The sequence below is a fragment of the Molossus molossus genome, unplaced genomic scaffold, assembly GCF_014108415.1.
Source record: "Molossus molossus isolate mMolMol1 unplaced genomic scaffold, mMolMol1.p scaffold_m16_p_18, whole genome shotgun sequence".
Lineage (NCBI taxonomy): Eukaryota > Metazoa > Chordata > Mammalia > Chiroptera > Molossidae > Molossus > Molossus molossus.
In genome coordinates this window covers 49,446,965-49,470,237 of record NW_023425353.1, presented here as the reverse complement: position 1 = coordinate 49,470,237, position 23,273 = coordinate 49,446,965, and the positions used below count along the sequence as shown (strand labels likewise).

General features: G+C 36.1%; 1 protein-coding gene and 1 pseudogene across 1 annotated transcript in view; both read right to left on the bottom strand.

The window, feature by feature from the left end:
* ZCWPW2 (zinc finger CW-type and PWWP domain containing 2) overlaps window positions 1-8,824 on the bottom strand; it is an 80,304-nt gene extending 71,480 nt beyond the window's left edge. The window contains exons 1-2 of the mRNA XM_036266096.1: window positions 8,714-8,824; window positions 2,463-2,811 (exon numbers count right to left, since the gene is read on the bottom strand). Coding sequence (XP_036121989.1) covers window positions 2,463-2,749 — 287 coding nt within the window. The 5' untranslated portion in view covers window positions 2,750-2,811; window positions 8,714-8,824. The remainder of the gene's footprint in view (window positions 1-2,462; window positions 2,812-8,713) is intronic.
* Window positions 8,825-8,864: 40 nt separating this feature from the next.
* On the bottom strand, window positions 8,865-22,446 carry LOC118632952 (annotated as a pseudogene).
* Between the last annotated feature and the right edge of the window lie 827 nt (window positions 22,447-23,273).

Genomic DNA, 23,273 nt, shown 5'->3' with positions numbered 1-23,273 from the left:
TCGGGTTCATGAATTAGGTTACTGAACCTTCAGAATTTCCATTAGAAAATAAAAACTCTGCTTTCAAAATGTTAAGTTTAGTTATGAAAAATGACATAGGACTACAAATACCTTCATACATAACCTCATAAAATGAGTGCTCATAGTCATGCCTTTAATATATTTGTTGTTACCTATTTAGTTCCTCTTCATACCTATTGTGATTATTATACAGAAGTGTGTAAATATATACACACACACACCATTTCACATTTGATCCCTAGAAAAAGCCCTCAGTAACAAAATGTACAAATCTCAGAGATTTTCCACATCTGCAAAGATATTAAATGTATTAGTTTGTTAGGGCTACCATAGAAAAATACCACAGCCTGAGTGGCTGAAACAACAGAAATTAATTTTCTCACAGTTCTGGAGGCTAGAAGTCAGATTTAAATAAGATCCAAGGTGAAAAAAATAGTGTAACAAATAAACAGAAGATATAAAGAAAAACAAATGGAAATTTTAGAACTATAATAACCAAAAAAGAAAAAAAGTTCTGTGGATAGTCTCAACAGCAGAATAAATATGACAAGGAAAAAAGTCAGTGAACTTAAAGATAGAATAACAGAACTTATCAAATCTGAACCACAGAGAAAAAACAGACTTAAAAAATTCTATTCTGACTTCCTTTTCTTTCCTCAAAGGACAGAAATTCATTTCATATAAAAGTGTACAACAAGAAAAGATCATAGTAGAATCTAATATAAAGTTATGGTAAACTTGACTAACGTCCCTATAAAAAAGGAAGACATGCCCTTAAAGAGATCAAAATTGTACCTGAGGTTTTAAGCTAACAGAAATTAAGAAAATACTGTAGGTTGCGAAAAAAATATAAATTGAAAAAACTAAAATAGGTGATAAGAGAAAAGACAGATTTGAAAAGAGAGATGGCAAAACTCATAAAAGTTTTTTTAAATTTTTCAATAAAGACTAAACTGGAAAAAAACACAAAAGACGTTAAGCTCAATTGGTAATACCTGCAGAAAGAAAAACGATGGAAAACTAAATTTTTAAAGATGAAAAGAGTTGAAGAAAAAGTTATAAAAAAGATAAACAAAGAAGATCCACTATAAGTAATATAGGAGTCCTAAAATAAGAAAATCAAAACAATGCAACAGAATAATTGCTTATAAGTTTAAAAAACTTGATTGAGCCCTGGCCAGTTTGGCTCAGCGGTTGGAGTGTCCGCCTGCGGTCCGGAGAGACCCGGGTTCGGTTCCCGCTAAGGGCATGTACCTCGGTTGCAGATTGTCCCTGGCCCTGGTTGGTCGTGCGGGTGGCAGCCACTCGATGTGTCCCTTTCACGTCGATGTTTCTCTCTCTCTCTCTTCCTCTCTCTCCCTCCCACTCTGTCTGTACAAAAAGTGGAAAAATGTCCTCAAATGAGGATAAAAAAAACAACAAAAAAACTTGATTGAAATAAAGAAGACTTGAAACGATATATGCACATTGCACATTATATACATGGGAAAAGTCAACCCAGAATGGGAAACATTCAAAAAAAAAAAGATGAAGAAATATATTTTAGGCTTCTAGGCAACAATTACAGAATACATTTTCTTTTCAAGAAAGGTCATGCTGGACCTTCAAATAAAATTTAATGAAACTGACTACCACAGATTTAATTTAGGACTCAGTAACAATAGATATTTTAAAATTCCCCAATATTTTGTGCCCTGGCCAGTTTGGCTCAGCAGTTGAATGTCGACTTGTGGACCAGAGAGTCCTGGGTTTGGTTCCCACTAGGGGCACGTACCATAAAAAATACATAAATAAAATAAAATTTCCCAATATTTTATAATTTAAACATATATTTTCAACAACTCATTTCAAAGAAGAAATCACAAGAAAATTAGTACATCTTTCTTTTCTTTTTTTTTATCCTCACCCAAGGACATTTTTCCATTTTTTGTTCAGATAGAGTGGGAGGGAGAGAGAGAAAAACATCGACATGAAAGGGACACATCGAGTGGCTGCCATCCACACAACCCAACCAGGGCCGGGAACAAACTGCAACCAAGGTACATGCCCTTAGCGGGAACCAAACCCGGGTCTCTCTGGACCGCAGGCCAACGCTCTAACCACTGAGGCAAACCAGCCAGGGCAAAATTAGTACATCTTTCAAACACCATAAAATTTGTGAGATGTGGCTAAAGTGGTGCTTAAAGAGAAATGTAGAGCTTTAATTGCCTATATCAGGAGAAGAAAAAAGATCGAATCAGTTATCTAAGTTTCCAATTTAAGAATGAAAAAGGAGAATTAAACCTAAAGAAGTCTGGGGGAAAATGATGATGAAATGAAGAAACAATAAATAAGAAATTAGACAAACCATAAATTTGATTCTTTAAACAGTTTTAAAAATTCATAAACTTAGCAAGACTATATCTCAACAGTTTATTATAAAACAATAACAAAAATCTTGCCTTGGCCAATTCTGTAATTTTACCAAAACCAGGCTACCAAGAGGTAGCTGTGAGTAGACAATCTTAAATCCACTTTGATGGAACTGAGACTCCTCAGGAAAGTCTTCTTCAGAAATAGAGCACTCATTATGTCTTGAATCGGTGTTCATGTAGCAATACCAGGGTTCATTGTGATCAACTTTGGCTGCATCCTCACTTGACAACAATCTCCATTTCAAACAACTGTCATTCTCACATTGAACCCACACTTTGTTTACATACATGTTGTTCTCCATGGAGAAATCCATTGCTTACAATAGTCAACTGTTACTTTACTATCAATATTTTCTTTTCCATAAATGCATTTAATCTGGAAAATAAAAGAATAAACATTCAAGAGTACAAGTACAATCCAAAATCTGAGAAATACCTCTTTGCCCACCTACTCTCTATCCTATAAAGATTATACATGTTGAACATATTATGTTTCTACCTACCCACAAACAAAATAACAAAATAGATGCATCAATTGCTTTGGGTACAAAGTGCTCCAAAATTAAAAGTAAGAACAGTATGAGAGAGCAGAAGAGTAGAGGTTAACTACAATAGCTATCAATCTACTGTATCACACACATCTGGTAGATATCCAATACTTTTGCCATAATAATAGCTAAGCCTTATTGAATGTTATGTTCCAGGTACTATTCTAAGTGCCTTATGCACACAACTTATATAGTCTTCCCAACAACTTTAGTACAATCATTTTTAAAGAAAAAACTGAAGCAAAGAATAATTTGTTTAAGGTCCCAGAGCCTTTATATGGTAGAGTGGGTTGGTTCCAAATTTGGTGGTATTACCCACTAAGCAGTACTGCCTCTGGTATATATAATAGCACAACTTGATAATCCCATTCTTTTTCTAAGAAAAATCAAATGTAGCAAAATATTTCACCATATTAAAATTTGAAATGTTTTAAAAAAAATTAAATACATTTTTGCATATATAATTTTATCTTATCTATTATTTAAGTGATTAAAAAAACACTCCTCAGAGCTTTATCATAAAAATTTTAAACATATAAAGAGTTAGCATTGTACATTAAGCCCTCAATTTCTAACTTCAACAATAATTGTTATGTGCACACTATAAGATATAATTGAACTAAAATCAAGTAAAACTATTAGCTTTTTTTACAATACAAAACTTTTTTTTTTTTTAATAAAAACTACTGAGATATGCTATACTAGTGCATTAGAATACTACTAGCCAAGGATACACACCATTTAAAGAAGCTCTTAACTCATTAGTTAATTATATATTTAGAAACTCATTTACTTGTCATATATCTTTCCAGGATAACTACAAATTGCTTTAGGAAAAAAATGCCATAATTACAATAACCATAATCCACAACTTTTTACCTAATTCCACTCATGTGAATGCATCCAAAGAAAAATGTCCAGTTTCTCTCCTGTTATTGATTTCTAGTTTCATACCATTGTGGTCAGAAAAGATGCTTGATATCATTTCAGTCTTCTTATATTTATTAAGACTGGTTTTGTGGCCTAACAATCTATCCTGGAGAATGTTGCATGTACACTTGAGAATATATATGCGTCTGCTGTTGAATGAAACATTCTCTGTTTGTTAGATTCTTTTCATTTAAAGTGTAGTTTAAGTCCAATGGTTCTGTATTGATTTTATCTGGGTGATCTAAATTTTAGAGTGGGATACTAAAATCCCCTATTATTATTATATAGTTGTCTATTTCTCCCACCAGGTCCATTAATATTTGTTTTATATATTTTGATGCTCCAATATTGGATGCATAAACATTTCCAATATTATTGATAAACTGACATCTTTGACTTTTTTGTTTCAAAATTCTACTTTGCCCGATAGTATAGTAACCTCTGCTCTCTTTTGGTTTGTAGTTACCATAAGGCTTACACAAAACATCTATAGTTATATAATAGTCCATTTTAAGCTGTTAACTTCAATAGCATACAATAACGCTACACATTTACTCTCCCCTACATTTTGTTTTTGATATCAGAATGCACATATTCTTATGTTGTGTATCCATTAATATTTTTGCAACTAGTCATTTTTTAAAATTTTTTATTAATTTGTTGTTACAGATGTTTCTCATTTTCCCCCCATTGACACTCTCCTTCCCCCCCCCCCCATTTCCAGCTTTGTTGTTCATGTTCACTGGTCATGCATACATGCATGTAAGTTCTGTGGTTTATCTCTTCTCTCACAACCCCCATCCCCACCCCAAGGCATGTCAGCCTGTACCCCATCTCCATGTCTCTGGGTTAATTTTGTTCAGCAGTTTGTTTAGTTCATTATATTCCACAAATAAGTGAGATCATGTGATATTTATCTTTCTCTGCTTGGCTTGTTTCACTCAGCATAATACTCTCCAGGTCCATTCATGCCATCTCAAAAGATAAGAGATCTTTCTTTCTTATAGCTGCATAGTATTCCATTGTGTACATACCACAGCCTTTTAATTCACTCATCTACTGGTGGACACTTGGGTCATTTCCAGATCTTAGCTATTGTAAATAGTGCTGCTATGATAGTCATTTTTAATACATTTGTCTTTTAAGATTTATGAGAGTAATATGTAATTTACACATCACCATTACATATTAGAGTATTCTGAATTTGACTTTATATTAACCAGTGAGTTTTATACTTTCATGTTACTAATTAGCATCATTTTAGCTTGAAGAATTTTTTTTTATAGCATTTCTGGTAAAGCAGATACAGTGGGGATGAATTACTTCAGCTTTTGTTTATATTGGAATATCTTTACCTCACCCATTCTAAAGAACAACTTTCAGGCAAAGTCTTCTTGAATGGTAGTTTTTTTCTTTCAGAACTGTGAATACTTCCTACTCCCTCTGACCTATAAGATTTCTGCTGAAAAAACTGCTTATAATCTTATAAGGGTTCGCCTGTACATATTTGCTTTTCTCTTACTGCTTTCAATTCTTTGTCTTTAACTTTTGACAATTTGATTACGTCACAATGTGGGTTTATCTAGATTATGTTGTTTGGTGCTTTTTATGCTTTCTGGATCTGGATGTCTATTTCTTTCCCCAGAGTTTGTAAGTTTTTAGACATTATTTCATTGAATACTTCTTTATACCTTATTTCTTCTCCCTCTGAGACTCTCATGAGATTATTCATCTAGAAGATGGTGTCCCATTAGTCCTTTAAGCGATTTCTTTTTTGCATTCTTTTTTCTTTTTGTTCCTCTGATTGGTTGACTTCCACTGACATGTCTTTTAAAGTTCACTGATCCTTTCTTCTGTTTGATCTAGTCTCTTGTTGAACCCCTCTACTGAAACTTTCAGTTAACTTACTATATATTTTTACCTCTATAATTTCATACTTTATATTTTCTTTTTGTTAAAATTCTCAGCATGTTCATACATTACCACCTTGACCCTAGTAAGCATCTTTATGACCATTACTTTGACTTATCTGACAGGTATATCACTATCTCCATTAGTGTTATCACTAGGGTTATCTAAAGAAAGCATGGGAAGTGTCCACATGTCCATTCAGGACTAAAATTATGTGACCCATTGGATCCCAGTTTCTAATTAGAAGCCTGACCCTTGGGCAGCAACTGGAAAGTATGTCAAATCCCTTCCAAGGAGAAACTGGTAGCCTTAATTTGAGCCCTGATCCCTCTGTGCTGAAGCTGGGGAGGAAGGGATAGGGCCAGAGTATTCACATGTCTGTTAAAAAAAAACACCTCTTTGTTTTCTATGGTGAAGGGGCACTTGTGAATGCTGAACTTTTTTTGCTCTCTGAGACAGATGATTTAGAAGCCAGTCTCTCTAAAACTTTGGGTGTTAGATGTGTGGACAAGCTTTTTTGAGGGAGAAGCTGGAACCCTACTTTTATCATTGGAGTGAGGAAAGAGAAGGTAAGGGAAGAACCCATAAGCCTTTTAAGGCTTCTGAAGGAGCCCAGTCAACTTCTAAATGCAAGCTGATTAGAAGTCCAACCCTGGGGCATCAGCTAGGACATATGCAGTCAAACCTTCCAGGGAAAAACTGGTATCTTTCTGTTATCGCCTACTCCCTCTATGTTGATCCCAGGGTTACAGCCATAGTAAGTGCTCATATTTCTGTTTAAAACTACCTTATGTTTAATGTGGTTCCAGCTCTTTGTCTAACTCACAAATACAGGTCCCCACTAGCAGCTAGAGGTAGGTGACTTGGGAACCAGACCTTTGAGTAGCAGCCATAAAGTTTGGGAAGCTAGATGTGTGGTCTAAACACTGCTCCTCAGGGAGGAGCTGGCAGCTGAAGGTTCCTTTCTGATTATAAGGTGCTGCAACGAGGATTCATGGCATGAGTGTGTCTCAGTTTTTCCTACTCATTTCAACGTGGGCATTTTCTCAGTTACCAGATGTGTAGGAGTCACTCAAATGGTTTCTGTATTTCCCTCCAAAGGAACTGATTTGCATGTAGCTGTTTAATCAGTGCATTTGTAGGAGTAAGGAAAGTCCAAAGTCTCCTATTCTGCCATTTTACTGATGTCCTTCATATTATTTTACTTTTACATTGGCTCCAGAAAAATATTAAACAGTGTTGGCAATACTGAAGCATAAATATGGTCATCAAAAATTAAAAATAGCCCTGGCTACTTTGGCTCAGCAGTTGGAGCGTCAGCCTGTGGTACAGAGAGACCCAGGTTCGGTTCCTGCTGAGGGCGTGTGCCTCGGTTGCAGTTTGTCCCCGGCCCTGGTTGGTCATGCGGGTGGCAGCCACTCGATGTGTCCCTTTTACATCGATGTTTCTCTCTCTTCCTCTCTCTCCCTCCCACTCTATCTGACCAAAAAGTGGAAAAATGTCCTCAGGTGAGGATAAAATATATATACGTGTGTGTGTGTGTGTGTGTGTGTGTGTGTGTGTGTGTGTGTGTTATTTTTGTCAAGGCTCTCCTCTAGGTGTTATGTTCCAGGACCACACCATCACTCATCCTCCACAAGGCTCCACGGTGAGCTGCAAAGTAGGAGGAGGAAGACGTGACATTGGCTGTTGAGAAGGTCTATTGACCTAAAAATCAAATATAAAGAGAGATGCAAACAATTCTGAGTGTAAGGCAGGTATTGGGAGTCTGTCTGTGTGGACTACTAAACTGAGAGTAACAAGTTGGGGTACAGTTCTGGAAACAATAAGATTTTTCAATACAAGTTCATTTAAGGATATTCTATTTATATTTATTTTTATTTAATATATAAGAAATATAGGCCTATGGATATTTAGTATCAAATTGATACACTAGAAGTCTCAGACCACACATAAGCAGGTCATTTGTCCTAAATGGGATGTGAAGCCTCCTCTGGAAAGGTGGAGGTACCACAACTCAGAGTGCTTCACAGAGGAGCTCGTCAGTCACCCATTATCCATTTATGTACTGGAGTTATATATTTAACTAGTTAAACATGTTTATAGATTATACTATATATAGTCCTCACAAAATGGAGTAACTTTAAAATATTTCCATAAAGAAACACAGTGAAGAGAAAATAATGTATATAGTTAGAGTGTAAGAGATATAAAAGAAAGCAGAAAACAATTACTCTTTTTTTTTTTAAGAAAACAATTACTATCTATTCCTCTAAAGAAAAGGTTTAGGGTCACACAATAGAAAGAGTATAATCTGGTTGCCAGAAATCCTAGCCATCTATTCACTCTTAAATGCTTGACCATCTGGCTTTCACCAAACGTCTCTTTAAAAGGAGTCCAAGGACTTTTAATCACCTAGTCTAGTGATTGTCAACCTTTTCATCTCATGGTACATGTAAACTAATTACTAAATTTCTGCAGCACACCAAAAAATATTTGCCAATTTGACAAGTAAGATATGTATAATTTTTATTGATTCACACCAGACAGCTACTGTTGCATTGGTTGTTGTTTTTTTATTTGATAATCTAAGGGAAAAGAGGTCAGTGTCCCTGACTAAACAGTCAGGTATTACATGTTTTAAAAAGCCCTGTGGCACACAAGTTGAAAATCACTGACCTAGTCCAAAGATTTGTTCTTTGGACCACTACTGATTCTGTTACTAGTTCCTTTTTCTCCCTCTAGTCTCTAAATGTAGGCCTTTCCAAAGGTTCTATCTTCAAATTTCCCTTTCTATGTTTTCTTCCTTAGGGATTTCACTCAAATAGCTTTAACACTTTCTCCCATACAAATAGTTGCCAAATCTCCATCTCAAGCCTCAAGTCTCACCTTCACATGGACATTCAAATAATTTTGACAGTCATCTGCATGTTCTTCAAGCGACGTGAACTTGGGATAAACTGGTTTTTGTTGTTGTTATTGTTATGTTTTGTTTTTTTCCTTCAAAACATTTTCTCTTCTCCATTTACTGTTATCTGGGCTCAAATTTCACCCAAGGTTAACTCTGAAACTCCATACTTCTTCATCCCTCTGTATAAATATAGTTATTTTGTTAAATCTTTAAAAATTAAAAAGGTTTCTGTGTGTGTTCCCACCTTTTCAACCTACTTCTATAAACCCAGCTCAGTTCATTAGTTCACATAGACTGTTGATAACAGTCTGCTAACCAGTCAATTTTCTTTCCCCACATTAATTCCTTCAACTCACTGATAACAGGTTAATCTTAAAAACTCTTGATAATTTGTACCCCTGCTAATTATATATATATAGTTTTCTACTGCTAACAACATGGGAAATAAAGTTCACTTATCTGTATTTGAAATCTTTACAATATAACTCTACAGAGTAGTGGTCAAGAGTATGAGTTTTATTACCAGTCAGACCTACATTAAGATATGAGAACATCTACTGAATAGTTGTGTGACCTTGAGCAAATCATTTAAGATCATTTTACCTGGAAGGTAGGATACTAGTAGCATCTCCCTCATAGAGTGTTCTAAAAGTTCAATAAAACGATGCATGTGTAGTATGAAGCAGAAAGCATAGCACACAATAGGTGCTTATTAAATGATTGTTAGCATTACTTTATTAAGCTTCCAAACTGCATCAACTTATATTATTTGCTATATTCCAAATATATCCAATGTGTTCTGTCTCTGTGTCTTTGCTCATGTTATCTTCCTTACTTTATCATAATCTATAAATTGCCTACTTTCAAAATCTTCCTTAAATACCAGCTCTTTCAATAAGTCTTTCTGGATATCCCCAACCACCTGTAATTTATCCCTGCTTGACCTTCTGGTATGTATAACATTCTGCTTCATATTATAATTGTGTATACTGCCTCTTCCTACCACTAGAGTATAATAGATCTCAACGAAGATAATATTTTTTGTGTCCCCAGCAATGAACGAGTTGATGATAGAAAAATTGCTCTGTGTGTGAATCCCAAAATGCCTAAAAAGTGCTTTATATACACTTACCTAATTTTGATCCCTTTCTTCTATACTTCTGTGAAGCATCTGGAACTATTTTAACAGATGGGAAAGGGATTAGTAAGCAATTTTTTATGTGTAACAACACATTACAATGCATTACTAATTAAACTGAATTTATTAAAGAAACCACCAAGGTCTGTAGAACTCCATTAAATAGTTCTAAACAACTTAATACAGTATAATCATTATAGATATTGATAGCAGTAAAGTGAAAATCATAAGCTAAATAAGAAATTCCATATAGATTTTACATAAAGTCTCCAAAGATTTTTGTATTTCATGAATGTTATTTTAGAATGTTATAGCAGAGACTGAAAAAAGTGGAAAATAAGATAATTCTTCTTGAATTGAAATATTACATATTTCGACTGTTCAACAGAACAAAGGTCTTTAAGATGGAATACAACCAATATGAATTCTTGTGAAGCATCGATTTTTATTACAATGTATATATACATTTTATGACTGATGCATCCCAGATGGTAAAATTACAACATAACCAAGGAGTTCTGAACAATATCACAATTTAATGAGACAGTGTGAATAAATACATACAGAAGAGGAATGAAGATAAATAGCTACTTAGAATAGAAATTGTTTTTATTGTTTGTATGCGAATGAGAAAAATGATTGTTCTTCCAAACCAAAAAATTGCCATTATTCTTTTGCTCTATAACTTTGTTATAGAAAGTAATCCATTTTTAACCACAAGCTATCCCAGATGATACAACTCTTGTCCGTTTGAGAAAAGTAATAGTATCTGTATCACTGTCTTCAGAGTTGAGGTATTTCAGCCTTATAATTTCCATCACTTCTATTTCCTAGATAATATTTCACTTGATGATTATAAGACTGCATTGCTGTACCTGCCTACTTGCAAAGAGAAGTTGAAGTAATTAACAAGTTAATTTTAATATTATGGATTGAAATGTTATAATACTCAAGAGACAGTGGAAAGGATGAGGACTTAGAATAAAAAATGTAGTTTCTACTCTTGGTTATAAAACGTTTTCACCGTGTATTCTTCAGAGGCCTCAGTGTTCTCATCTGTGAAGTAAGGAAAGTAGGGTTAGATGATCTCGAAAAAGGTGTCTTGCTTTAATGTTTCATGATTGATCCATTCTGGCTGTTTTTCCTCAAAAATATCTACTCCCCGTGCTGCATCAACTCCTCTAATGTTCTTTTTAGCCATGTATCAGAGTTTAAATTTCATCAGCCGCCCTTTCAACACTGTGTTAGTCTTGTCAGCTCTGAAGACTTGCTGAACGTTATTTGCTTTGCAGTATGTGTTGGTTTTCAGTGTTTGTTCTGTCTTCAGTTCACATGTAATCTCCTTAACTAGGCAATCATATTAGTCTGCAAGGTGCACTTCTTGCCAATCAATTCCGGCACTCCTCATCGTCCTCAATCCCCATCAGGAGCCTTCAGTCTGATAGCTTCCATCATCTCTCATGAAAAAAGTTTTTATCACAATCTTCAAGACAATTAAAGATAGCAGATACAAATTCCCTTTGGAAAATGTTAACAGACTGTTTCACTGACCTTCCCACCGAATCACCCCAATCTGATGTTATCAGCTCTGAAAATCAGAAAGTCTAAGAGGAGTCCAGAATCTTCCAATTATTGGTTGTATAACTTTGGGAAAGTCATTTAAACTCTTAATTTTAATTTTATCTGCGAAATTATTATCTCATAGAGAGATTGCAAAGATGAATTTTTAAAAAATAAATATAATAGAGAACAGTGATAGAAATAAAAATGCTCTTTTGTACCAGGGACAGTCAAGTTTGAATTCCCACAGGGGGAATTCTAAAAAATTATTCTTAGAAAGATTCCATGAAAGAGAAAAAAGAAAAAAACTTCAGAGAAGAAAGATTAGGTCTATAGCAGCAAAAAGAGATAGGGGTTCCTCTGGGATGAATCTGAAGAAGTTGCATATCAATCTAGCAAAGTTTAAAAACAATATATTTATAATTTTTAAATGATAAAGAATTATTTGACATTCTCATACACTATTTGACATATGAATTTAGGGATGTACACAAATGTTTGGTATATAATAACCAGTAAAAACAAAAGCTGGTTCTTTAAAAAGAAAATTCAGGAATAAATCATATTAGAAATATAATTATAGGACTTCAAATTTTTAAGTTACCAGAGGATACCTTGTATATATTTAACTCAAAAGAAAATTTGAAAAGCCAGAAAAGGAGAGAATAACAAAACAAGGGCTATGTTAATCTCATTTAAAAAGTAGATTTTTAAAAAGAATCCTAGCTAGCCCTGGCCGGTTTGGCTCAGCGGTTAGAGCATCAGCCTGCGGTCCCGAGAGACCTGGGTTCGGTTCCCGCTAAGGGCATGTACCTTGGTTGCAGTTTGTCCCCGGCCCTGGTCGGTCATGTGGGTGGCAGCCACTCGATGTGTCCCTTTCACATCGATGTTTTTTTTCTCTCTCTCTCTTCCTCTCTCTCCCTCCCACTCTACCTGAACAAAAAATGTCCTTGGGTGAGGATAAAAAAAAAAAAAAAAAGAATCCTAGCTAAAGCAGATCAGATCTATGAAATGAATAAGATCTGTCAGAGAAAAATTAATCATGGTCAAATAGGCAATGAGAGGTAAGAATCAGTAAGTCCAAGACTGGTCCCCTGCAAGATGGCCTCCCAAAATGTGACATCCTACAAAACTCCATGGAAATTGACTATGGCCATCAATTACGATAAAAAAAACACTTGGATCTCAGTGCCACCTCCAGCTCCCATTATGCCAGCAAGGGGGCTGGTACTAGCCCAATCCTGTATACAGATGTAGCCTACTGGTGTTGTAATCCTACTGCTAACTTGCAGCATCTTAAAGCTAGCTGTAACCACAAGGATCGGATTTCAGTTGGGCTGGGATTACCCATCAACTTTGAATGCCTCTCAGAATTGTGCCAGAATCAAAGTTCCGCCACATCACATTACTAGTGTATTCTGGTCCCTGATCATGCTAAGGAAGTAGCTGTGTTTCTCTAATGATTCATTAGAAGCTTCATAGCTCATGATCAAGGTCCCTCTATAATGAAGTTTGTAAGAAGGCCTTATTAGACCTCTGTGGTTCTGATTCAGAGTGGAATATGAGACAATGGAGACTTGCCCACTGAGCTACTGATCCTGGTTTGTGAGCTTTCTCTAAGAAATGCTGCTCCAGCCCTGGCCAGTTTGGCTCAGTGGTTAGAGTGCTGACCTGCAGACCAGAGAGTCCTGGGTTTGGTTCCTGCTAAGGGCACGTACCTCGGTTGCAGTTCATCCACAGCCCCGGTTGGGGTTGTACAGGTGGCAACCAGTCAATGTATCTCTCTCACATCAATGTTTCTCTAGCTCTCTCTCTCCCTCCCTCCCTCCCTCCCTCCTGCTCTATCTGAAGATAAATGCAAAAATGTCCTCAGGGGAGGACAAAAAAAAAAAAAAAGAAATGCTGCTCCAGCAGGGCTGACAGGTGTGCTGCTTGGCCACTTGCAAAATGTTCTTCCCTCATTATAAAAAGTCTGAACTGGTAATGTTTTCTTCCTGAACTTTTAAAAAAGCGGCAATGAGAGTACTTTGGTTTGGGCTCAGATGAGAAAAGCTTTTAATAAAGATTTTAGAACTAAAGTGCTCCACATTCAGGATTCATTCTCTCTTAACATCTCAATCTTTCAAAAGCCTGACTAAAAGAGCCACCCTAAAACCAACAAGCTCAGCATTAATACACACCTCTTTCTTCTAGAAAATAATTTCTTTAATATGAAATGAAAAAAAAAAAATCCTAATAGGTTCAAACAAACCAAATGCTCACTCTACACAGGTAAATGCTTAACAAATGTTAACTGAATCCAGAGTTAAAACTGAATTGTGCAGGTTTTCAGTGAAATCATCAGTCACATAATACAAATAAAAGTCAACTATTTACATATGTGGTAAACCCTCTAAGAAATGTACCCCAAGAAGTATTAACCTTTGTTTTGTTTTGACAACTTACAAATTTTATTTTTCAGATAGTGTAGCATTTTAATAGTGTATTAGCTATTGTGTGGTAATGCTTTGGTACATTCCTACAGAATTCCTTATCTTAAACATGTGAGTTCCCAAAGAGGAGCTTTGGTTCTGCTTTAGAAGTCTCATATAAATTAAACGCCTTATCAAATATTAACACAGAGGGACGTAACACAGAATGCAACAGACAGTCAAGTCACCTCTTATATTTAGGAATTACTTTCTCCTTCAGGTATTTACACTAGAAAGCTTAGTCTGTCCTGATTAATATTTCAGTAGTAAAGGTTTGAATGATTAGAACCTTGGCAAAACCTTAATTCAAAATTATTAATACTTCTAGTAACAAGGCTATGTGACTGAGTTGTTACAAATTTACATTTATCAGGGAAAACAAGTACAGCCAGTCATCTTTGAAAAATGCCTCTACTTCTCAATATAGAAGGATAAAACAACACCGGGTTTATCATACAATTAGTCTTATCTCTGTCCCCTGAAATTCCTCTGATTTAATTCATTAGAAGGGGACTTAAAGACTTAAGAACAATAGCAGCATTCAACTTTCCTATGAAATACTCAGTATCTTAAATACTAATGTACACTGCTTCCTCTTTTGGTAAGATAGATACAGAACTGGCTTCAGAGCTTGCAGAAATGGAGCAAAAAGAATCAATTCAAAACCCTTCTAGAAATTGCCTTTGGGGAGAATGGGAAAGCCACTGTTAAGAGATGAATCGTACCCTCCTAGCCCCTAAATTTTATATGTTGAAGTCCTAAACCCCAGTACCTCAAAATTTAACTGTATTTGGAGACATGGTATTTAAAGAGGTAATTAAATTAAAATGAAGGCACTAGGGTAGGTTTTAATCCAATCTCACTGGTGTCCTTATCAGAAGAGGAAATTTGGATACAGAAGCCTGCAGAGGGAAGATGATGTGAAGACACAGGTGGAAGATGACCATCTGTAAGCCGAGGAGAGGCCTGGAACAGATCCTTACCTCAAGGATCTCGGAAGGAGCCAACCAGGAGGACACCTTGCTTTGACCTCTAGCCTCCAGAACTGTGAGAAAATAAATTTCTGTTTAAACCAGTTGGTCTGTATTACTTTGTTATGGCAGCCTTGGTAAACAAATACAGCCACTTTTGTCTTTTCAAAATTTAAATAGTTTTTTTTGTTCTCCTTCTACATCTCAGGCACCACTTCTCAGTGGAAATGATTACAGGTTCTGGCCCTGCTTCTTCTCAGACACTGCTTTCTTACTGCTGCAGCAAGGTTTAAAAGGATTTCCCCAAATTATTTTTTATAGATAAATCCACAACATATTTTCTGCCTTTTCCAATATGTGATATTAAAAAGGAAAAGGCAGGGGTTCTTATTAGAACCAGAAGCTGTCTAAGTATGAGAACCATCATCTGACTGTTAACTGTAACAGGAGATGGGGCTGGAGAAGTGCTTGAGGTGGTACCACGGGCATCAGAATCATGAGGTTGACCGTTTTCTCACAGTTTACTGATCTGGTTGCTTCTTTATCCTGTTTCCAGATAAACTTTTCACTTCCTTTGGTGTCAATACAGAGTTCAGGCTGGGTCCTGCCTTTGTATCTACCACATGATTCCAGCTTTTTTTTTTTTTTAATCCTGACAGCAGCTTTTTCTTTCTTTTCACAAGTGGTACTCAGCCACTGCGTAAGTCTTCTGAAGGAGTCTCGTGTAACTGCAAACAGCTCTGAAAGTGCTTTTATCATTTACTGTCACTAAATTGAGACTTGGAGAACCTAGCTTTGCAAATACAGTACCCTCTACTTCAGTACATCTTTGGTTTGTAAAACATTTTTTTTTTCTAGAAAAAGTCTTCCAAAAGTAACCATTCCACACTCATCTTCTTTCTTTCCTCTTGCATCCCTACAGTGATTATTCCAAACCTTTATAAATCTCAAAACCATCTTCCTCATTCTCAAAAGATCAACCTTCCTCCTGCATTACAAGAACATTTCCACCCCTTCTCATTTCAATACCTAAAAGCTTATCTAAAATGGCTCTGTCACTTATTTGCTGCAGTTTCAGACCTTGATTCTATTTTCTTTGTTTTGAAATACTTCTTGAGGGTTTGCTATGAAGCAGACATAATGCTAAGACAAAGACAAGATCCCTCTCCCTAAAGTAATATTAAGTACTATACCATAAGGCAGGTACAAAATGCTAAGGAAGCACACAAGGCTCACCTGAGACTTTCTGATAGGGGGTTATCAGGCTACTCAGGGGAGGTGATATCTAAACCAATCTGAAAAATGTTAAGTAGGAGTCAATGTCCTACTATGTGCCCCAGCAGTCTCTAATCCCTCTACATACCACTTAACACACTGTGAAAATCCACTTAGAGAGCTTGGTATCTACCTTGTTAAACACTGTATCCCTAGCACATAAAGAATACTGTAGAAAGGTAAGCACCGACTATTTATAATATTATGAAATGAAAGAAATAATATGAACCTTAGAAATAGACTGACCTCACTAGTTTTTATATTCAAAATACACAGCATTAAGGATGGCTGTATTAATTTAATAATTGTAGTTCTGGATTTAAATTCTGGCTCCATTTACTCTAAGATTTTTAAGTAAAGGCAACTCAGTTAAATGATCTGAACATCATTTTACCATGTGTACATGTTGAAGGTAATAATACTTAATGTACAGGATGGTTTTAATGATGAAATTAAACGCCATATTTAAAAAAAGCATTTCAGAGCCTGGTACACTAAAGACACAAAATAAATGTATGAATTCCTAGCTAGACTGCTTTAAAGTGAGTTATAGTTGTAGTTATATAAGAAAATTAAAATATGTAGAAACCAAAGCAAAATTATTTTGTCTTCATATTTCTCAAGTGCACAACTTAACAAATAATTATTTAATTTGTTTCTAAACTTTAAAATGCATTTATCCTTAATCTTCACTATAATGTAAATTTAACATTGACTGTTCATTCATCTAATTAACAGTGCCTTTATGTCAACTGTAGACCATATTTAATGACTCAACAGAAATTTATTAAGAGCCTATTATGAGTGCAAAATCATAATTTATCTTTATCATTCAGGAACTAGTTTATGCAGGCACTGCTGGATAACTTATAGCTTAATAAATTTTCCAAGATGCTTAATAAATATTTTCTTTTTTTGTTTGTTTTAATGATGTAGATAACTGATAGTTTTCATCCAAAATCAGCAAATAGAATGAAAAGAAACAGTTCACTGGCACATTTAAAGGCTGATATCTTCTGCAGCAACTATATTCTTATGCTTTAAAGTTTTCAAGGGAAACATTAATAAAAATTATTTAGAAATCTGATAACTGTGCTAAATGCCAACTTCAAAACTTAGTAATCAATCTATGTGCTTTAGGTCATATTAGATGGCTGCGAGTATCTGGTTTATGCAGTATACTGAGACTTGTAAGAATAAAATAGTAACAGATCCAACAATGATAATTGAATTTAAGCTCCAGACTGTCAACCAAATATAATAGTGTTATAAATGGACTAGAATTATATCTATAAATTGAAAAAGGAGAGTATTAATTTCAGACTGGCTTAGTTATTTCTCAATTGACCTTGATCTAAGCTACAGTTAAACCTCCGTTCTCGAACAATTCAGTTCTCAACCAAGTTGTTTATGGAGAAAAATGTCTCAGTTGTCGAATAAAACTTCAGTTCTCTACCAGACAACCCTTTCATGTTGAGACCTGTATGATCAGTCACATGTCTCTCAGACGACAGAGGAAAGAATGCACAAGTATGAGTTTACTGCTAAACTTCACAGAGTTAACATCTCAGGTAATTATGCTGTGAATATTTTCATGTGTTTTTGCTTTCATTGCTGCTTACTATTATTAAATAGGTACAGTAAGTCACCATTGGTCCTAAGAAGGTTAGTGATAGTAGCAAAGTGAAAAGAAAAGTTGTGAGAACAACGATAGATCTTTCTTACACTGTATATAAGAAAGGTTAAAACGGAATGATCTGGGGATCTGGAAAGAATTAATTCAATTTACACTATTTCTAATTTTATTTATTTATTTTTTTATCCTCACCCGAGGACATTTTTTTCCATTTTTTGCACAGACAGAGTGGGAGGGAGAGAGAGGAAGAGAGAGAGAGAGAGAAACATCGATGTGAAAGGGACACATCAAGTGGCTGCCACCCGCACGACCAACCAGGGCCGGGGACAAACTGCAACCGAGGTACATGCCCTTAGCGGGAACCGAACCTGGGTCTCTCTGGACCGCAGGCAGACGCTCTAACCGCTGAGCCAAACCGGCCAGGGCACTATTTCTAATTTTAAAAAATGATTTAGTTTTCAAGCAAATCACTTTTTGAACTGTCTTCTGGAACGAATTAAACTGAGGTTCCACTGTATATTGGCATGGAAGTCACCTGGTTGATTTGCTTAAAGATAAAACTTTGTTCCACTAATGTTGTGGAAGAACAGTCTTTAATTAAGTTGACCACTTCCTTTGAATCATGACACAAAACTAGAACCTCGAGCCTATCTAATTATAGTATTTCAATTGGTTATTCAAAATGATTTATCCATTGTCATTTATTTTCCTTATCTTAAAAATCTGTCAAAATTCTAGTAAGTAAAATGTGATAACTTTCTTACTATAGGTTCTAGTAAGTACATAATTATTGTTTCAAGAATCACTGCACAAATATTAAGAAAAGGAATCTTTTGCTAAAGAGGTTTAAAATAAGAATTTGAAAATGAAAGTAATTTTAAACTGCATAATACAAAAATGAAAGCACGCTTCAACATATCACATCTAAATTTGCAAAGTAAACATGACACACCGAGAATAGGAGTAAGCTGGAATTATTACCCTGTAAAGAAACAAACTAAAGGTTTTCTCAGTTTGTCCAATTTTCTTTTTAATTTCTTCAGAGAGGGTCCACCTCACCTCTTTTGGGCTGGGAGGAAATCCTGGACAGCAGCTGCATGATTTGATGGGGAAGACAAGGAGGCAGGCATATTTGTTTCATAAAAGACCTCCTTAAAAACCTCACATTCATCCTCCACTTTCTATTTAGAGACTTCAGACCTCACTCATCGTGATCATTCTGGGAGGACTGGGTCCTATCTCCTTTGGGGACACCTCTTCAGCATATTCTGTGCTGAAGCTTCCTGGGCTCCATTTGCCAACATGTTCAAACCCAGTTCCTCTCAGAATGTTTGTTGAAATCCTTTGTTCACTGATTATTCCCCAACCCTTTGTTTTTCTGTTATGTATTTTCTTTTTTTACTATTTAACTGTAGTTTTAATAGGAGAAAAACATATTAATAAATCAGTCTGTAATCTTTTATAAAACTTGACAACTTGCTTTTTTTAACAATATATTATAAACATATCCCATGTTGTTAAATGTCTATACTCTTTAAGCATTGGCATAATTTTAGTTTTGAAGTTGAAATTATATTTTTCATTTACTCCTCAATTATTTCAGGTCTAATGAAAGTCAAAGTAAAGATCACAGTATCTTTTTTTTTCAATATTGGGGTCACTAATTATTTTTTTTGTTTTGTTTTATATTTTATTAGTAACTAGTTTAAAGATTATTAGTCACCTATTTTTCTTTTGTTCCCTGTGCTTTTGGTGTCATATCCAAGAAAGAATTGCCAAATCCAACGTCATGAAGCTTTCTCCCTATTTTTCTTCTGAGAGAGTTATCATTTACCGCTTACATTTAGGTCTTTATTTCATTTTGAGTTAATTTTCTAGATGGTGTGAAGTAAGGATCCAACTTCATTGTTTTGCATATGGACATTCATTTGTTGAAAAGACTGCCCTTTCCCCAATGAATGCTCTAGGCACCTCTGCTAAAAGTCATTTGGCCATATATGAGAGTTTGCTGGGGCTCTCTATTGTATTCCATTCAACAATATGTATGGCTATGCCAGTACAATACTGTTTTGATTTTGTAGCTTTGTAATATGTTTTGAGGTAAACACATGTGAAGCCTCCGGCTTTGTTCTTCTTATTCAAGATTGTTATAACTATTCGAGGTCCCTTAAGATTCCATATTAGTTTTAAGACTCATATTTTCAATTTTGTTTTTGATAACAGATACTCTAATGGGTATGGTCAATAATTTTAATTCCAATCATCTATTTCCTTAATGTAATTTTTCTTTTTTTATTCTATCAGTACATTAAAATCTTCCAGCATTGTGGGTTTGTCTCTGACTTGTCTAGTTCTGCTTCACATATTCTGAAGCTGTTTTATTATACGTATATAGTTTTTATATTCTGTTGAAATAATACTTTTTTCTTGAAAGTGTGCTTTGTCTAATGTTAATATATTGTATCAGGCTACTTCTATTTTCTCCTTTAGTTTATTCATGATCAGTATTTTTTTTTATCTTTTGCTATTTTCCATAGATCTCTTATAATCAGCAGTTATTTCATTTTTCAAAAACAATCTTTGTTTTTAGTAATCTGTGTACATCTTGTCATGCTGCTGTATTTGCTTTTAAATATATCATCCTACAGTGTGTGAAACAGTAAAATGAATGTCAATTGTGTCTATTTTTCCTAACAAGTTTTTAAAACATCATTAGAAGGTTCAAAATTATTCTTGAATAAGTATACATCTATTTTATAAATGGAATGTAAATGCTACAGTCATTTGATATCCACTAACATCCATCCAATTGAAAAGCACATGAATAGCCCTTTTAGTTAGGAACTTGGTATTATTCCTTTTCTCCTTGAATTCATATTTTTACCTCACTTCCCCCACATAAGTTTATTCCTGGCATATTTTAGTGTTTGAAAATACAGTTAATACATTTCCCTGCAACAAAAGTATATTTTAAAACTACTAAGAATATTTAGTCTTGTGTTGTCATTGAATTACTAGAACACTACTGATCAAATGATAAACATATTACAATTATGATCACTTTATTATTTGTGTGTATGTGTGTTTTTATCCTCACCTGGGTACATTTTTGCATTTATCTTCAGATAGAGCAGGAGGAAGAGAGGGAGGGAGAGAGAGAGAGAGATAAACATCATGTGAGAGAGACACACAGACTGGTTGCCACCCACATGACCAGGGAAAAACTACAACCCAGGTACGTGCCCCTAGTGGGAACCGAACCCAGGACTCTCTGGTCCGCGGGCTGACGCTCTAACTGCTGAGCCAAACCAGCCAGGGCAAATTATGATCACTTTAAAACAACAAAAGCCAGCTTTTGTTGAAAATGCATGTCATAAAGAAATGGATAGGGCATTCCATCTTCCAGCCACCCCCATTTAAGTCATGTATCCAGGATGAATACTACTGCTAGAAAGAAAAAGGGTTCAGGTTAATTCTACTCTTTTATTTTGTATTCTTTCATTCCAAATATTTGGGAGTAGATGATTTTCTGGCTATACCAATAATTATTCTTTTGACCTACTAAACTGTGTACCAAAAATCACATAGAAGTATGTCATCCAAAATGAATTTTAATGATCAGCTGACAACTCAATTTAGTTCTTCTGCAATATTTTTTAAAGCCATTGGAAATTACCATTCTTGCAAAATAATTAACTAATAGTCATTAGGATCATTCACTTTCTAAAGATGATTGAGGTCAGATTAAAAGTATTGCTGTATTATGAAGTGGACGATTAGAGTTAACCAAAGGGGACGGTATCTGGTTCAGGCACACTATGAGGCAGGTCAATTTTAGCAAAGAAAACACCCAAGTTGACAACCTGAGAATTAATGACCTTAAACTATCTTTTGCTTGATCCTCTGGGAAGCCTTCATGTGACTTCCACAATTAAGGGTTGGGAACATGTGTTGCCTAGTTTGAAGACTGCTGCTTCAAGATACACAGATCTGGATACACAGTGTTAACAGAAATCATGAAGTAGTTCACAACTGTGTGTGTGAGAGAGAGAGGGAGTGGGGGGAGGTATGGGAGAAAAGAGGGAACACTGACTAGGTATGCCAGATACCAGGTTTTTCATTATTGGTAGTACTTTTTAATCTATGTTTTATCTCTGCCACTAAAACTATTCCCTTCCCCTAAAGCTCTTAACCTGGACATGTGATATGCGCTGGAGAAGAGAAAAAAAAAATGATTTAAAAACAATACTGATGAGATGACACTGAAGTTGATAATTAATATGAAAAAAAATTGCTATTTCAACTTAAAAGTTTTGACATCTTTTCTTAAAAATGTGTTTTTATTGATATTTTAGAGAGAGAAGGAAGAGAAACATTATTGGCTGCCTCCTGCGCGTGCGCGCACATCCCCAGGGTGAGGGGGCGGCATCAAGCCAGCAACCAGGTCGGGATCTCAGTTCATGGGCCACGCTCAATCCACACTGGCCAGCCTAAAAACCTAATTTAAAATAAACCCCAGAGTTGAATCCATGCTTCGACGAGCGCAGTTGGGCTGATGAATTAAAGGTGATGCAAAAACATCACCAACAGCATACACACTAACCACATTTAAGCCCTCTGTTGACAAAATACCGTGAAAGGGCGTGGCGAGGAGCGTCATTGTTGCCAGTTTCCGGTTAATAAGAATAAATTGCCTGTAATTGCTGTTTTCTCGTTTATTCCTTTAACCAGAACTAGCCCGAGTTTGAGGGGATCCATCAAGCTCTACTTCTAAAAATGGTAACACATTCAACTCTCCTAACTCCACAGCTCAGGAATGTCATCTAGGAAAAACCAAGGGTGGTAGCAATCCCACGGCAGATGGTACAATCCCCAAATCCCAGAGTTCTGTCCTACATTCAATAAATTTCACATTTTAAAAAAGAGCAGTGCGTGGACTACGCGCCGGGCTTGCTCCAAATGACCGCCCAAGGGTTCGCATCAACGTCCAGGACACCGGGTGCGGAGGGGGGCGGTAAACAGCTCCATCGTGCGCCCCTCCCCCACACCCCCAGCGCGCACCGTCACAGGTGGCCCAGTTCTTCCCAGCCGCAGCGAGGCGACAGCGCTCGAGCTCTTAATGGCGATACCAAGCGGAGCAGACACGCAGCACACGTGCTCGCGGCCCCCAACTGGACGCCAGAAGGAAAGGAAGCGCTAGACTACGGCTGTGGAAGGCACCAGACGACCCGTCGCAGCCGCGAATAACGCTCTTACCTCTCTTCAGCTCCGCCTCCGCTTCGCGTCGCCGCGGCCCGCCCCGCCGCGGAGACTCACGGGACACGTAGTACGCCACGCCCACCTGCCCTCGCCCATCCCCCTTCCAAGCACCGACTCTATCCCAGCTCCTTCGGGCCCGACTTCCGGTTTGCTGGCACCGCCCTGGCGCCGAGCCCGCGGGCCGCGGCAGCCCCTTTTCCGGCTGTGTGCTGTTCGACCCCAGCCCCC